The 17,978-nt window shown below is 40.9% G+C and overlaps 1 protein-coding gene across 4 annotated transcripts in view; it reads left to right on the top strand.

Annotated features, from left to right (window-relative positions):
- cpne5a (copine Va) overlaps positions 1–17,978 on the top strand; it is an 86,927-nt gene that overhangs the window by 33,744 nt on the left and 35,205 nt on the right. For all 4 annotated transcript variants that reach the window (XM_026154853.1, XM_026154849.1, XM_026154850.1 and 1 more), the window contains 2 exons: positions 13,495–13,558; positions 17,812–17,915. In XM_026154853.1, the coding sequence (XP_026010638.1) occupies positions 13,495–13,558; positions 17,812–17,915 (168 nt within the window). The remainder of the gene's footprint in view (positions 1–13,494; positions 13,559–17,811; positions 17,916–17,978) is intronic.

Here is a 17,978-nt window from a genome sequence, read left to right as displayed (position 1 = left end):
GCCGCGGGTGTGTCGATCAACCCACACAGGGAGGGAGGAAAGCTGGAAATATACAAAAATAACATATCAAAGGCATGCATGTGGAACTGAATAAATTGAGAGCTCACATAAAAGCTCACCTGACCTGTTTTCCTGTGGGAAAACCAACGCTTCAAAGGAATAATGATGTTTTTCCAGCACTGAATACAGAAGGATAACTGACAAAGAAAAAAAATCTTTACACCTTCTGATAGGTACAGTATGTTGCACTTCTCATGCATTTCACACATGAATCTGTTCTGTGTTAGCTCCTCTTTCTAGCTGCAGTTATAAGGAAATGAATAAGCTCTCTATTCATTATAACTATTTAAGTAAAGACAGAGGTACTAAGTTCGTCAATTCAATGCTGTAACTCACTGTTTACATGTACTTACCATTTCAAGTTTAGCTTGAACTTGGCTCATTTATGACTGTCGAACTCTGACGATGTTCCTGATTTATCATAAATGTACTTATAGCCATGCTGCATACCCTTTAATGACTTTTTTTTGGCTAAACAGACTGTGCATAAAAACATCAAAGTCAAAGGACAGGCAGAAATTGCATTAAGTAATCCCATGGGTAGGGCTAAAAAGAGAAAAGATGAAAGTGTAGTTAAACTGATAAATTTTCTCTTGAATTTTTACTTGTTTTGATGAAGATATAATTTGTTTTGAGCGTCCTTTGATAAAAGAAAGTGTAGTACTTGATCAAAATCTCAAGAAGTTTGATCTCAGATTTGCTGATAATTAATTTGTTTTCTCTGCTGTGAGAATATGTGGCTTAATTAGTGCGGTGGCTAATGTGCCACACAACACGTTCATGTCTAACCTGATTTGTGATGATAATAATTACAATTATTTTAAATAATCACCAATCATTCTCATATGGGAGGTGCAATGTCAAAGCTGTTATTGTTTTCCCCTCGTGAGTCAGAGTGTGTGCGTCATTGTGACGGTGTGGTAACTGGAGATACCTAGTTCGTTAGAAAACACCACAATGACAGTTTTACATACTTTGGCAGGCGTCTATGTGTCCGTTTGATTTTGGAAACAGGAAAGCATCTCAATCAGGACAGCTCAGTGTTTCTGCCCCCAGAGTTTTAATTACTGATGTTAAAGCAAATGCAAATGCAACTCCTGTTCAGCAGCCTTGGGGACGAGTTCAGGGTTGCTTGTATTTGAGAGGCTCTACTATATCTGGACTCCAAAGTTTCCTGGGTGGTATCAGCAGGCATCATGGTACAGACAGGCAGGAAATGGAGAGCCCAGGAATGCCTGGAGGCATCAGAGTCCCAGCTGAAACATAAGCTTTTTGTGTTCGCGGTAACATCTAGTCAGGCAAAGGACAAGTGGCATCAAAGAAGAGCGGAACAGCGTGATGGTGGACTTGCAGCACCAGGTTACATGGATATTCAGCATACAGTGAGAGCTTGTTGACTGACAAAAACCCAAAAAGATCGACTCACATGCATATCCTCTTTGCTATGAAAGCAAGACCACATGCTAAAGACCATCACTGTTACCATCTCCAAAACCAAGGCCAAGAGCAAACATATCTGCCAGCAGAGACTGGGAAACTGCTACAATCTCAGCCTAAACCTGCAATGTGGCTGCTCACCTCAGCGTCAGACTTGGAACTGGATCTGGAGAGGTATAGAAACTTCAAAGAGGCCAGACAGGGCACCTCTATCAGTCTCCTCCATGCAGTTGCTCCTATTAGAGCTCACAGTTCCCTGGGAGGAGCACATGGAGGAGGCAAATGAAAAAAAGAAATCCACATATCAGGAGCTGGTGGGGCTCTGCAGGAGGGGAGACTGGAAGGCATGCCGCAAGCTTATTGAAGTGGGGGGCAGAGGATTCACAGGTTGGTCACTGTGGAAGATCTACATGCTACTCAACATCACAGGGGCTGAGAAAACGTGAAAGAAAGAGCCTCCTGTTGGCTTTGGATTAGGAGGAAAGTTCCATGCGTTAGTGCTGCTGGGACACAAGCCAGGGCCTCATCAACCCAGACTGGTTTGAGTGTATTTGATGCTGAATCACATCACTGAAGATATTCTAGGTCATGTTATTGCAAATGCAAAAAAACTTCACCACAAATGTTAATCTGTCAATCAGTACAGACTTATCAAATTGCGTTTGTCACATGTTAAGTGATATCTGATCACAACAGCGCAACGCAGATGTTGAAAGATAAGCAGTGAACGGAGAATATGTTTTTTTTTAAATAAAGCTTAGTTCTGCTTTCATCAAATCAGCAATCCTTTAATTTACTGAGTTATCTCTCTGTCAAAACAAGTCAAAATTCAACATATCAAAAAAACATTGTGTCAGTTCTCTAATTGAGTTTAGGACTGAACAGATATTCAAGACAACAACAGCAATACACTGATGCAATCTAGCACAACAGCAATAGGATAAAAATATTTGAAACTCTAAACTTTTCATATCTGTTGCGATCCGGTTTATGTTTTCACATTTAATATTTAATAATATTTAATATTTTTTGTTCATTTTCAAAAGGCTAATTTTCATCCGTATCTCTGGTCAGATCTTAAAAACCAAGGTTTTTATTAGACTTATATTCCATCGTTCTGGTCACCGGGCATCAGTGCACGTTGGGGTGAAAAAACACTGTAACTGCAGTCCAACTTATTTCAGTGTGCTAAAAATCTCATCTTTGAGCAGAACTGTGTCATCTTGAAGTTTGATGAAGTTGTACCTGATTATTAATTCACTGAAACAAATATGTTTGTAAGCAGTAGTTGCCGAGCCCCTTCTCTTAATTGCTTTGCAGTCTTATATGCACACAGGCTGTTTGCAATTATAAAAAAGGCAGATCGTGTGTTGAAATTGATAGTAATTTACTAAACAATGGGTCCTTGATTCACACAGAGATGGCCTCAGGCTGCATTACTTTCTCTGTGGGCTGCTCTCATCAGCAATAATGCTGAAAAGAGGACCAAACACTGAGGCAGACAACGTGAAAAATAAGACTGGTAAAAGAACATACAATAAAATAAAATAACAAAAATAAACAAAGAGATAAATAAACTTCAAAAACATCTAAAAACTGGTATCTAAAACAGTAAGTATGCTGCTCACCTCTTAATCTTTGAATTCACATGTTTTCTGTCCCATTGCCCAACGACTATAAAATCACCGCCCATTCAGTCTTCCTTTATAAACATTTATAAAGTGGAAGCGTTGGAACCATGTTAACCCTGTTGGAACCATGTTAACCCTGCCATGAAGTGTCAGCCCACATCAAGTTACAGAGAGGGTCTGTAACTTAACTCTGCTAAATCAATAATTGCCAAGTTCCAAATCTCCTCTCACATTACCATCAGCGCAATGACTGTGTGCCAGGAGCTTCATGGTACAGGTTTCCATGCCTGAGCAAGTGCTGTAGGTGTCCCAGTACTTTTGTCCATATAGTGTGTGTTTGTTTTTCAATAGAAAATATGAGGGGATTTTCATACTTGAACTTGAAATGGCTCCAACGCTCCAATAGCCAGCAGATATGTCTGTGAACCTCTGCTTGGCTCATCTGGTTTAGTGCACATGATTGTCTCTTTGTTGGAGGAGCCAATAAATAGCTTCCTATTCAGGTTGTCTCTGCATTCTAATGTCGTTATGACAATACGATCTCTGCTCGAGGGATGGATTGGGTGACGGGTCAGTTAGAGCCACAGATGAAATGGTTTCTAACAGGGTTCTTTTACATAAGCTAATTATGAAATGCAGCATTATATTGTATTCAAAGTTAACAGTTGAAATGTATACTAAAAGATCAAATACGTAATGTCATGCCCGCAATATTATTTCAAACTGCTGTGTAAACTCGCAGAGTGCGATAACTTACCATAAATTTACTCAGGGAACACTGAAACAAAGGGCATTACTTGTCTCATCTTGACTTCAGAGACTCACAGTTCTTTGAAAGTTGTTGGTTAATGTAGATGGCTGCTGGCGGCGCTTCCTCTGAGATGAAATAAAATCACAGATTTAAATAATGAGTGGGAGTGAGAGAAGTTTATTTGTTAGTGAAACTGAAAATCCCTAATCCAATTATTCTTGATACTGTAGATGGGTACATGCAGCCAGGTACAGTGTTTCTTTAACTTTTAGCCCCCCGTGTTTGTCTGTTTTACTTAATTGGGAGGTGAACTGTTCTAGACGGCTTATACTAATCAGCATTCTCTGCCTCGGAGCATCACACACAATTAGACCATTCTGCTGCCTTGCTAAATGCCAATTTGGGCTCCTAAGGCTGAGCACTAACAAGAGTCCCTCTCTAATAATGTGTATTCCTGCTTAGATGTATAAAAACCCCAACTGTGCTGAGTGTACAAGAACCCTTTTTGTCCGATGAAACAGGGATTTATTAGGTACCATTTTGCTTCCATAAGAAGCAAAAAGCCTCCCCTCTCTGCAGCGCAGCTCTCACAACAAACTGTTTGTTTGCCTTGCCTTCCCACTCATTCAGATAAATTGTCAGCTACATTGCTCTGTTTATGACTCTTCAAGGACTTTGGAAAATCTCTGCTTTGTGCCTCCGATGAAAGGAAATGGTTCATTTATATATATATATATATATATATATATATATATATATATATATATATATATATATATATATATATATATGCGGAAGGAAGGGGTGAGTGTCAGCACCACAGTCCAGGATGAGACAACGAACATCCAAGAATACATTGGGAAGATGGCCCCAACTGACCGAGTGCTCAGTGAATACCTCAGGCAGCAGAAACCCAAGAAAGAGGAGGGAGACGAGGAACCATCATGGAAGGACAGGCCCCTGCACGGTATGTACCACCGGCAGATAGAGGAGGTGGCTGATATCCAGAAATCCTACCAGTGGCTGGACAAAGCTGGACTGAAAGACAGCACAGAGGCACTAATCATGGCAGCACAAGAACAAGCTCTGAGCACAAGATCCATAGAGGCTGGGGTCTATCACACCAGGCAAGACCCCAGGTGCAGGCTGTGTAAAGATGCCCCAGAGACAATCCAGCACATAACAGCAGTGTGCAAGATGCTAGCAGGCAAGGCATACATGGAACGCCATAACCAAGTGGCCGGCATAGTGTACAGGAACATCTGTGCCGAGTATAACCTGGAAGTCTCGAGGTCAAAATGGGAGATGCCCCCAAGGGTGGTGGAGAATGACCGAGCTAAGATCCTGTGGGACTTCCAGATACAGACGGACAAAATGGTGGTGGCTAACCAACCGGACATAGTGGTGGTAGACAAACAGAAGAAGACGGCCGTAGTGATCGATGTAGCGGTTCCGAATGACAGCAATATCAGGAAGAAGGAACACGAGAAGCTGGAGAAATACCAAGGGCTCAGAGAAGAGCTCGAGAGGATGTGGAGGGTGAAGGTAACGGTGGTCCCCGTGGTAATCGGAGCACTAGGTGCGGTGACTCCCAAGCTAGGCGAGTGGCTCCAGCAGATCCCGGGAACAACATCGGAGATCTCTGTCCAGAAGAGCGCAGTCCTGGGAACAGCTAAGATACTGCGCAGGACCCTCAAGCTCCCAGGCCTCTGGTAGAGGACCCGAGCTTGAAGGATAAACCGCCCGCAGGGGCGTGCTGGGTGTTTTTTTTTTTTTAATATATATATATATATATACCCTGCTTGTTATAAGTATTGTCTCTTAAAGCTCTGCAGGTAATAAGGCAATAGATTGTTGTCTTAACACTACTAATAGTGCAAGTGCAGGCAAGGGCAGTGGAGGTTTTGCAGTCAGAGCAGACAGTGTTAATTTCTGTTATGACCACAAGCTGTGTCTGCTGCAAAGGTGAGAGAGCAAACTGAAAGGCACTCTGTGTTGCTGATCTATCTATTCAGAGGCTGAAAACAATCTGTCGGTGCGCAGATTACAATCAGAGGAGGTCAGGGCAACCCACTGCAACATCATATGAATTTCATTACATGTGCTCAGCGCTAGATGAGGGGGCGAAAGGTGGCTCAACAGTAACACTGCAGGGAAAACAGAGGGCAGAATGAGCTGTGAGTTGATATTACCTACAGTCATGGTAAATAGAAAATACACCCTTAATAGTATGGTTTTAGTTATTGCGGAATAATAAGAGTAATCGACATATTCATTTTATGATTATTTATGTAACAAACTAAGTCAGAAGCAGGTGCTGCTAATCAAATTCACTTGTTTAACTGAAGGTCTGAAGCATTCAGGTGTGTGTTAACATGATTCCAACAGGAAAAGACGTCAGTAAAGGTCTTAAACTTCCATTGTTTTCATTCAAATTCTGTTGTTTTCATTCAAATTTCATTGTTTTGATTCAAACTTTGTTCTGTTCATTCTAATTCCGTTCTTTTCATTGAGATTCTGTTGTTTTCATTCAAATGCTTTTGTTTTCATTCTAATTCTAATCTTTTTATTCAAATTCTATTGGTTGTTTTAGAATTCTGTTGCTTTCATTCAAACTCTGTTCTATACATTCTAATTCTGTTGTTTGTTTTAAAGAAGCAATTGTTGCTGCCCATCAGCCTTGGAAGGTTTATAAGACCATTTACAAAGAGATAAAGATTATTCACTAGTGGAAAACATTCAAGTCAATTATTATCCCTTCCATGAGTGGACATCCCAGAAATTTACCTCATGCAGTGCTCAGAGAAATTGCATCAAATTCAGTAGCTACATCAGGCCCTACAGGCCTCAGTTAGCATGTTATATGTTCTCTAATTGAGTTTAAGTATAAGTTAATGACTTTACAATTAACAACAAGTCTGGTTTGGGAGGGTTGCAGGAGAAAACCTCTTCTCTATAAAAAGAACATGGCAGCAGAGCTTAGGTTTACAAAATATCATCTGAACAAACCACAAGGCTTCTGGTACAAAGTCCTATAGACAGATGAGACTGAAGTGGAGATGTCTGGCCACAATACGCAGTGACATGTATGAAAGAAAACCAAGCACAGCATTAACACCTCATACCGACTATAAGCGTGTTGGTGGAGTGGTGATGATTTGAGCTTGTTTACCAAAGTATTCTAGAGTCAGATGTGAGGCAGTCTGACAGCTGGAGCTTGCCATAAATTGGGTCATACAACATGGCAATGGTCCCAAACACAGCAGCAAATCTATAACAGAAAAGGCGAAAAAGAAAAGAATCAAGGTGTTGCAATGTCCAGACCGTAACCTGACCTTAAGAGAGCTGTGCATCCTCTAATGCGCACAGAGTGGGCCAGAACTTCTGCACAACAATGTGAAAGACTGATAAAGTCATACAGAAAGTGATTACTTCAAGTTACTTAATTATCCCTGAAAAAATGATTCAATACACTATTTGACCATGAGGTTTGCTTAGTTTTTTATTTGCAGCTTCTGCATTTTGGCCTAATTTTTGTTAAATAACTAATGACCGGGTGGAAACCGTCATGTTTTGTTGTTCATCTGAAGTAGCATTTATCAAATTTTCAGACCTGGTTAGGATCAAATAAATTTTCATTATATCCTGATATGTAAAACCTTAGAACTGACAGAGGGTGTACTTTCTTTTTTTTCTGCCATGACAGTAGTTTAAAAGTGCAATAAAATGCATTCCAAGTATAAAAGCAATGGAAATTGGGCATCTTTCTTGGCATTTCCTATAGAGATGTTCTTTGCTTGCTAGGGGGAAATTGAAACTGACTCGTTATGCTCTCTTGAAGAGTTTCTGTTACTGGCAGAGCACGGGGATTAGAGTGAGCTCGCTGTCATGAACAGGTTTTGCCTTTAGACTGAGAGAGAAAGTTTCCTTCTGACTGACAGCTGCTTCTTCTCTTTTGCTGTCAAAACAAGCGATTTTTAGCTTGCAGGTGGTTGATGACAGCCTCATTTATTCAAAATCTCAATAAAGCAAAGATTGTTATAGTGATTAAAGCCTGCGCTGTTATTTATGCAATCAAAACGTCAACACCAATCTCATTACATCACTATACTCATAGAATGGAATACAGTCTTAATTTAATCAAATTTCTTGTTTAATTAGTCACTATATAAATTACACGATTAGCTCCATTGAGGGAGATTGTGGTGATGGTCTTTACCCGTCAGTGGTACCCAGTGAATAACACGTGACTGGAGTAGTAATGGAACGAAGGATGGCAGGTTCATGGCACCATGCGCCATCGGTAAAATGTAAACACATTTTTTCCTTGTGATGGTTTAATAATATCTATTAGACATTTTTCTGTGCCACAGTTTTTGCCGTGTTTACCAGCTTTGTGCTCATTCTGACAGAGCCTCAAAAAGCTAAGCACAGGTAGCCTGTGGCTACCAGCCTTGAACACAAACAGCATCTCCTCCTGCAATACCTGTAGGAAGGAGCTCCTGTCTGAGAAATACAGCGGGTATTCTGGTGCCCTTTTGAATAAGCCGTTGCACTTTTCATCCTCTTAAAAAAATCTTGGGAAGGTGAAGGATTATGGATTCTTATCGGTATATGAAGATCAGAGGGATTAGTGGTATAATCCCATTTAAACCCACAAAGAGTTTTGGCAACCTTGGCTAATTCTGTTCAGCTATGATATGCCCACTGCCCCATATGGTTACAGTGGCACAAAGCCCGATTATCTGCCTTCCACCCATCTCTGCTAGCCTTTGACTCGACTGGAACTCGTTAGATTTGTTCATTTATATCAGTCCCCTTGTCATCCAGGCAGATTTACTAAATTCACTGACCTGGACAGTTGCAGTGAAATGCAGTTAAACCGATCCTTTTTTTTCTTGCTGTGCTCGCACCTAACCTTACTGAATAATTTGTTTTAAGTGATTAATTGCCATTTAGGTGTGAAATTGCAATATAACACTTCTTTGCACGATAGCAGTGCAGCCACTATGCGTCACAGGAAAAAAATATATGCAGACCCACCCTGCAGAAACTGCAGTGTGAAAAAAAAATCGCTTTCTTCTTCTAGGACTCTCACTCATGTTGTTGAGCAGATAACCCTCTCTCACTCTCTTATGCGTGACACGTTGCGCTGTCGTTAAATATCAAGACCATCCCTCATCCTAATGACCTAATGTGAACGGCATCAACAATTGCTTCCTTCTCCCTCTTCGGACTTTAATCTCACCATCCTCCATCCACCCGACCTCCGCACAGATAGGTAATGGAGAATACAGGGATTGTGAATCACTATTTCATGACAGCAACTGCCTCTAGATGGGAAATTATAGAGGCCATACATTGAGCCTGAATATCCATATTATAATATGTCATGCCTAATAATCTCTGATGCTTGCGTTTTGGAGGAATAAATGGTTCGCATACATGGTTCCCTGGCAAATAGAGACACCCAGTACTCTCATCGGTATTCTGCAGAACAGCAGTATCAAAAACTTTGGCCAAGTAATTGTAGTAATGTTGAAATATGCTGCTTGATCTCTCTCCATTCAGTTGATCAAACAGGGGTTCTGTCAAGGCAGCTGTAGCTAACCCTCTGTTTCAGAGCTAAGAGCATGACAGCACTTCTTGCCTCTGTTTCTGTTTTATTTTTTATTCCTATTTATTCTATTTATCCCCTTTGTATATTCTATTTATATTTGTCTCTGTATTTATATATGTGTGTGTGTGTGTGTGTGTGTGTGTATATATATATATATATATAACAATTCTGTAACTGTAACTTCGGTCGTTGCTGTGCTTTTTGGAAGTCGAATTTCCCAGAGGAACCCACCTGAGGGATTAATAAAGTTCTATCTTATCTTATCTCTTCTTTCTGGGTAAAGGAAGCTGCTGTGCTACAAGGCGCTATTTCATTTCTCTCTCTATTTGTTTCTCTTCTTCATGAAGTTTTGTTTGATCCTGGGGGATTCTGTGGAAAAGGAGGAACAGCAGACATGATGCTAATCTGACTTTAAAAATTAGTCCTGCTGAGGTTTCTGCACTGGACTAGAATTTAGTTGGTCAGGCCCTTATGGTACTGTGTCTGCTGAGTGCCAAGGGAAGCCTGTAAGTGACTGGATGAATTATGGAGGACTAAGAATGGTGGAAAGGATCATCATACATACTTAGCATGCGGTTATTGCAGTCACTCACCTGTATTGCTATGCTGCAGGAATATTACCATATTGCATTAATCAGCCTTTTATATTAACAGGCTGCCAGCCTTCTCTGAACAAGTTGTCCACATTAAGACTTTCTGTAACTCAGAATGTAAATGCTGTTATTCCTTCTTTAAAAGAGTTCTCTCTCTGCGTCATTCCCCATTGTTACAGTTTTGGTTACTAAGCCAACTATTTGACTTTTGCCATGTACCTAGAACAATCTCCAGGAATTACTGTAAAACAGAGCCATCTGTGTGCTAGAAAAAAAACATATTCAGGGCAATACTGTGTATTGACATGAACATTCATGATGGTGTAACTTGAAACAGTGAAGGTCTCAAATTGTTGCTGTGCTAAGCTGGGGATTGCCAGGCTGTGAAACATCACAAAATAGCTTCATCTTGTTGTACCGGACTCGTTTAAAAATGTTACAAATGTGTTTTGCACTTACACGACCACCTTGATTAAATCCTGTTGGTTCCCCACAGCTGACAGAATGTAGACTGTGTTCATTGCGGATTTACAGGAAAGAAGGACCACAGCCAAAAATTTCACATAATTTCATCATCAAAGCATTTTCCCCACTGAAAAACCATCAGTATATGAGTGCTGTGAGAATGAAGCCTCCTGATGCAGGACACTTTGTATCACCTGCAGTCACATCGCAGCACGGAGCAGAAAAATTTAGAGAAAAAAACCCCCAAAGTCACGTTTGATCAATAATTAGTAGGAACTGTATTTATCCATTCAGTGCTTGCTTGCTTGCTTGCTCTTCATGTTAACTAGTCATTGTCAGGGGAAATTGCAAACTCAATAATGCATACCTGATTTAAAAGACCATTGCCCTTTTGGTACCTGCTCTCTTCTCTGCCGCAGAGATTAGAGCAGGGTGGTGCATCTAAACGTGCCTGGAGCTGATACTTTACCAATTGCTGGATCTCATTTCCTGGTTTAATAGGAATATCTAACATTATTGTGACCTCAGGGAGATAATGTGACCTGTGGAGCGTGCAGGGTTTACTGGCATCATTGGTTAGAGCTTTACTCGCTTTTCAAGGCACCATCAAACTGCACGGTGGTGACTTGGAGTAAAGCATCAATAATTCAAGGACAGTTAATTCACCCTGAGACGGGTCTCTGTGGACCTCCAAGATAAAGCCCGAAAACTAAGCAGACCTGCTCCGTGAGAGTTCAGTTTTTCCTTTTGCCTCATGAAAGCAGATGCAGCAGCCACAATTCAGTGCTAAGTGGATTTGTGTTGAGGTACAGTACTGTATAAAACTCTCTCAGACCCTCATTTCTTTATATTTTAGTACCCAGGAGCTGGACTTTTTTAAATGTAAAGAATTTGTAAAGCGGTCATGAGCAATAGTTGTCCAGGCTTGCTCAAGGTCTTTCAAAGTTGTTCTTTGAGCATTGGCTGCTTTTTCACTCATTTTCAGTCTATTGCTTGTATCTGAGCACTTTTTTGACCTATGAATATTTCAAGCATGACAAAGGCGCCTAACTCAAGGGATGAACCAGTGTTGTCTTTACATCTTAGACAAATTGGCAAACAGACAATTTAAAATCTCATCTTTAGACACTTTGTTACTAACAGGCTTTTGCAACAACACAGACGTTGTTCCTTTCTTTAGCTGAAAGGTGATTCCCAAAGAACCATTAGCTGAAAACTTTGCATATCTCTACTTTGCAGTGTCCTTATCTGTACCTCAGATAAACAGCAAATCATATTCTTAGGAAATAAGAAAAATCTGGCAAAGACCTGAGAGGAACATTTCTAGTCTGAAATATTCTTAATGGAAGAGTGGCCAGATGTCCTTCAAGCACAAGAGAAGCCTGGAGAACTATTCCTCCACAGCATGACAACTGGTTTTATAGAGCTTTACTTCTTGTGATGCAGTCCTGGCAAACCTGATTGAGATGAATGGAAAACACCTCGTACCATACGTCCTAAAAACATTACAGAAATCTCATGTGCAGGCAGGCCCTGGTTCTCTGATATAATCCAGTTCTGAAAGTTCACTTAGGTTCGTGCTTGAGATTGATGTTATGAATAAAGGAACTTTTGCCATTATAGTCAAAGGCTGCCTCTTGCTTAGCAGTATGTATGTAGTAGTACTGATATTCAGATCAGCTATCACAGCTTGATGAACAAGTCTGTCACAGCAAGTCTGACCTTCTAATGACTGGTCTCCAGCTAAGGCCACAGCAGGACACTCGTGTAATTTCCTTTTTTATCCAGAAGGATGATGGGAGCTGTAGCAGCTGGAATGCTATTGTATGATTGGAAAACAGATATGGTGTATTGCTCCGTGTTGGGTCGAATGGATTCTGCCTTCTTCTCACAGCTTCAGTGGATGCTGAGAGCTGGTTAGATTGGATATCAGGGGAAAAAAAGTCATTTTGTTCCGCTTCAAAAAATACAGCCAAATAACATTTAGGACAAACTGTGATGCAGCGCTGTCTCTATTTTTGTTAGAATCAGCCACTGGATTGGCAGCTTAGTGAAGAGGTGATGTATGGAAACACAGACATGCAGAGAGCGCCTCTTGTGCTGCGATATGTCTTGATCATCTGCTGGAGCGTGAATCAGTGGTAAACAACTGCAGCTTTAAAGTCTCAATATGGTGCTGGCAATCGGGAATCGGAAGAGCTCGGCTTCTCAGCAGTCTGATATCACACTGCTCTGAAAACTTGGGAGCCTATATTTATAACTTGTTTTTGATTCACTTAAGGTGGAGAAAAAGGAATAATGTGCTCATTAGAGCTGTCACACTGTCATACTAAATTAACATTGCAATTCTATATACTACTGAATTTAAAATACAATTGGATGTGAAAATAAGCCAGAAATGAAGCCTTATTGTACAATTCAAACAAAGAAGAATCTTAGAAACATAAATATTTCTAATTATTGATACTTCTGTCTCTCAAAAAGGTTATTCTTCTTTATATGGCTGGTTCCTTTAGGGGTTGCCACAGGAAATCTTCTGCCTCTATCTCACCCTATCCCTAGTGTCCTGTTCTGCCACTCCAGCCCTGTGCGTGTCCTCCTTCGCTACATCCATGAATCTTATCTGTGGTCTTTCCTCTTCTATCGCTCAGAAGGTGTGAAATCAAACTTGTAGAATAGAAAGACACAAGAAAGCGTTTCAGCTCCACTTAGATGTTTCGGCCCCTTTCCCAAAGATAACCGGATTCAGTGGAATTTACAAAAGAGGATGCTAGAACTACTGACAATTCTTGCTGTTTACTGGCATCATGGATTAGTATAACAAAATGCAACACAATGCCTCTAATTGTTCACCTGCTAACATCTAAAAAATGGTCAAAATGGATCGCTGTGAAAGTTTTACTTGGATGAGAGAAGGATATGTGTTTGTTTTCACAGTGGTATACCCGGGAAGAAATGTGGAACTGTTATCTTGTCTGCGGAGGAGCTTGGAAACTGCCGAGTAAGTCCAAAAAGTTTTAACCATCATACTTTTTTTGTTTTTGTAACTGTTTACACTTTAAGTGTCAGAGTAAATGTTTTGCAGTGTTCACTTGTCTCATGTGAACTCGACCCTTAAGCATCATTACATCTGACTTTAAATGAGCGAATTGTTAAATTGTGACACGTCACTGTGAGATCGCCTGCGTTGCATGGAATTGCTCCATTATCCGTGTTTAGCAATGTTCACGAGTCCGCTGAAGTGAAGTGGGATATTTAATATCCTTTACTCCAGCGAGATATATTGTGCCATAACTGTCCCCATTAAACGAGCAGGATATGCCGTGTTACTTTGCAATTGCGTTTGCCATTTGGAACTTGTGTACATAGTGGATATGCTATGAGGTTGAATAGCTATTTAATGAGACCGCCTTCATTTCAATCACTAAAACAGGCACTTGCTCCTATGTAGTGTGCGTTAATCCATGAGTCTGCGTTAATAACCTGTGTCCACTAATGCCCATTGACTTTCTCTCCACACTGCTAAATGAAGATAGTAAATAATCACATTATACTGCTGCCAGTGGAGCAGGACTTATTGACCGGAACAACCGGCCTCCCTCAGAGGCTGAACAAAAAGCCCTTGAGCTTCTCTGTAAATGTTTTATGATTCCCTAATACATGTAAGCAATGATTCAGTGGTTTCTAATTTCCTGACATACTTGTTTAGCTTAAAAAAGCACCTTGTTTAACAATCATTGTACCTGACTAGGTGTTTTTTTTTTTCTTATTGTTTATTCCCTGACAAATAAAGAGTCTCCTGTTAGAGTGAGACTGATAAGACATGCTGATAATGAAACCACCATGATAAGCATTACTGATTCTGCACTGCTGGATTGAAGTGTCAGTGCTCACAGTCATTGGAGGGCTGCTGTGAGTCATCAGGTGCATTGGATCTGCGAATGATAGGAGTTAGCATCATCAATGCAAAGCACCTCTTCAAGAGGCGATTCAGTAATATAAATGCAAATGATCGTTACTGGTACAAATGATGATTTCCCTTCTCCCGGACTCCATTAGAGAGACACCGACTAGACATGTCACCGCAGACCTGCCCTGTATACACAGAATTTAACCCTGAACAGAAATGTCTCAGGTTTGAGAAAAGAACAGGCAAATGAAAGCAACGACGTACTAAAAGCGTGACTCAGAAGACAGCGCTGTCAGCACAACACCAAACCTGTGAATTCTTACAGTCTGGATTGCCACCATCCATCTGGTTGTTGTTTATTCTATAATCCACCTGTGACCAATAAATGGAGGCAGCTGAGTTGCAGCATCGCCCGAGGTAAACACTGCAACTCTTGTTTGGGGAAAGTGAGACGAGCAGAGGGAGAATCGACTGGGGAAGTTCTGCAGGGACTGTGAATCGAGAACTGGGCTGGCTCTCACCTTCGTGGTGGATTTGCCAGGTATCATTAGACAGAGAAACAGCCTCCGCATGGATCAAAGGCTTCCTCTTGGCTGTCGTTGCCTCTGGCACATAGGAGTGCAGCGCAGTGGCTGGCTCGCTTCACATCTTCCACACGGTCCAGCTCTGTCTGATTTAAATAAAAGTAAACCACACAACATTTAACATATGGAAGCTGTAAACCTCAGTCCTGGTTATCAGTTCGACTCACAATTGTTCACAAAGTGGCGATTTTGTTTATAAAACTTGACACCACAAGTTTTCTACAGAGGCTTTTTAGTCTTTACAGAACAGCCTCACGTCCTATGAATATGGAAAAAGTAATCAAGTAAATTAAATGAAATAAAATAACACAAAACCTCTTGAATGAATTTAAACTAGCTCTGGTAACATTAAAACCCTGATTACACTAACATTTTGCATTTATCAAGCAAACGTTCTTCACTTCTTGAGCTTACATAACGCTCATCCTTACATTGACAAAAAATCCTTCACCTGTGGCTTACAGTCATAATAGACGAATGCTCGGATGAATGGAGTGATGCGCGAAGCTTATGATTCATTTTGTGATTCACTACAGTCTGCAATCCCAAGGATGTCATAAGCTTGTGTAACATGAATTCAGGCACTGTGTGCATTGCTTTGTATCTCTTTGAATAGACCCACCCCACTCTCTGTAAGTGGCAGTGTGCGTTGCTCTGCCACTTACCCCATGCGGTGATATCTTAGTAGAGCAGAGAAACGGGTAGGAGGATGTAGACTGAAGTCACTATTCCCCTGCTGCTCCTAAACCTCAGTGGCTGAAATGAATGTTCTGCCTTTTCCTCGCTTAATGAGAGAACACTGCTAGGCTCCGATGTGGGTATGTGTTATCCATGCCTAATGAAGGCTTAGGGCACTGTGCTGCCATGATAGTGTAATTGTAGAAGCTGTGTCAGGGTTAAACAGGACAGTTATACTACGGATCTATTTTTTAAGGGCTTTCATATCTGACCTAAGCAAACTTTCCCAACATGATGTGTTAGTTTTAATGCACCAAACAGCACCTTGGAAAATTAAACGTTCTTGTGAAAAAACCACAGAGGGAGAGCTTGACACACTGCAGGTAGAAAATGCAAAGATATTGCAGGCTGGATAGAAAGGTAGGTAATAACTGAAAATGACAGTAGGAAATGAAAATGGATATATAGCAACCCATTCAGCTGCCAGCGCTGACTGTTTTAATCATAGCTTTACTCTTCACCTGCTTCAACATTTCCACCACAGTGAAAGGATTGGACATTGGACCTTGTTGAATACTCTTATTTAGTCCACTCTTCTTTTTAGTGAGCTCCTTGAACAATAGGCAGGTTGGAGTCCTGCATATACAGTTAAAATACATAGCTTCCAGTGTGGAAATATGACGCCAGTGAAGTGTCATTCTATCTGAAGGCCACTAAATAGAAATAGCTGTGGCTGCAAAGAGTCTTCTGGTCCTATAGAAGTCTATGAACATACAGCTCTCTGATATAGCCTCTGTAAATACTTTCCTGCTAAGTTTATGGACTCACTCAATCATTTTAGATCATACTGAATAGAAAATTAAGTCTATTATGAAAATCTTGGTCATACCAGGTTTTAAAATGTTGGATTATCTGCGGCATGAAACCCGCGCGTGGCTACACCCACCTTTCATCCTCTTCTTTTATGCCATCTTTTGTACTGGCAGAAAATGAGGACAAGCATAATATCCCCCTCTTAAGGAGAAAACTGCAGGAGTTATTGTACTTTGAATTATGTAGTAGCTCCGTGGTAGTGCTGTGTCCAAGGCAAAAAGTGATGTTTTTGGGGGTTAGCGAGAGGCAGGTCAGTGGCAGACCGTGTCCGACTGATGTGGGTCAAAGCAATCAATAGAGGCCCTGCTCTGCACCATGCTGGTTTAGATCTAACAGCAGCACTTCAAAACCTAAAAGCCCTGAAGACCAGCTGGGTAAAGACAGCTCCTCCTTTTGCTCCTTGAAAGCTTCAATGTCTTCTGGCATAAAACTTTAACAGACTCTAAGATGTGAGAATAAGACCCCCAATTTACATATGTGGTACGTTTGGGGGGGGGGGGGGGGGGTACAAAGCTGTTAAGAAGGTTTGAACATCATTCAGGTGAAGGTGATGATTGAGATGCTGATGGAGAACACTTTGCAGAGCTTTTCTTCTGATGTGGACATTTACCTGTCCAGTGTGCCCATTATGCAGCTTCATTATTGTACTCTAGAGTGACCACAGGGAGCCAAACTGGAATCAAGAACATTATGGAGCATGCTCTTTGTCTTTGATGTGGCAGTACACATTGAAATGCTGCCTAAATGAGTATAATTATGATAATACCAGCCTTTCTAATGTATCATTAGCTGCACTCACACCCCCCACATGCTTTTGTACACAGGCCCCTCCCCTCTCTGTGTGCAGGGTGTTAGGATCCATTTATGTGCCTCTGTATGGTTACTCTTATTGTTATTTTATACAGCACAAGGTATTTTCATTTGCCGTGTTCCATCTACATTGTTATGCAGGTGTTGCATAATAAAGAAATGGTAATGAATGCATTTGCAGGTTTTTGAAACTAGAGCCCACTGTTTGGATTTGCTGTCCTCTTATTAAGATTCAGTCAGCACTTTGCTTTTAGTTGGTGCTTCAGTGCTTTTATATCTTGGCACACAGCATGTGTACACAAACATCGGGAGGCAAACACAGCCAGTAGCATGGATTTAAAGTATCCTGTACTTTTCCATCATTCCATTTCTCTGACTGCCTTCCTCCTTTGTCTGTAGGATTATGCCACCATGCAATTTTGTGCCAACAAACTGGATAAAAAGGACTTCTTTGGAAAGTCAGACCCCTTCATGGTCTTCTACAGAAGTAATGAGGATGGCACGTGAGTTTGTCTTTCGCATTTGCGTCTCTGTAAGTCAGGGGTGTCAAACTCAAATACACAGTG

This window comes from Astatotilapia calliptera, chromosome 20 (assembly GCF_900246225.1).
Source record: "Astatotilapia calliptera chromosome 20, fAstCal1.2, whole genome shotgun sequence".
Lineage (NCBI taxonomy): Eukaryota > Metazoa > Chordata > Actinopteri > Cichliformes > Cichlidae > Astatotilapia > Astatotilapia calliptera.
This window is presented reverse-complemented; position numbering and strand designations above follow the sequence as displayed.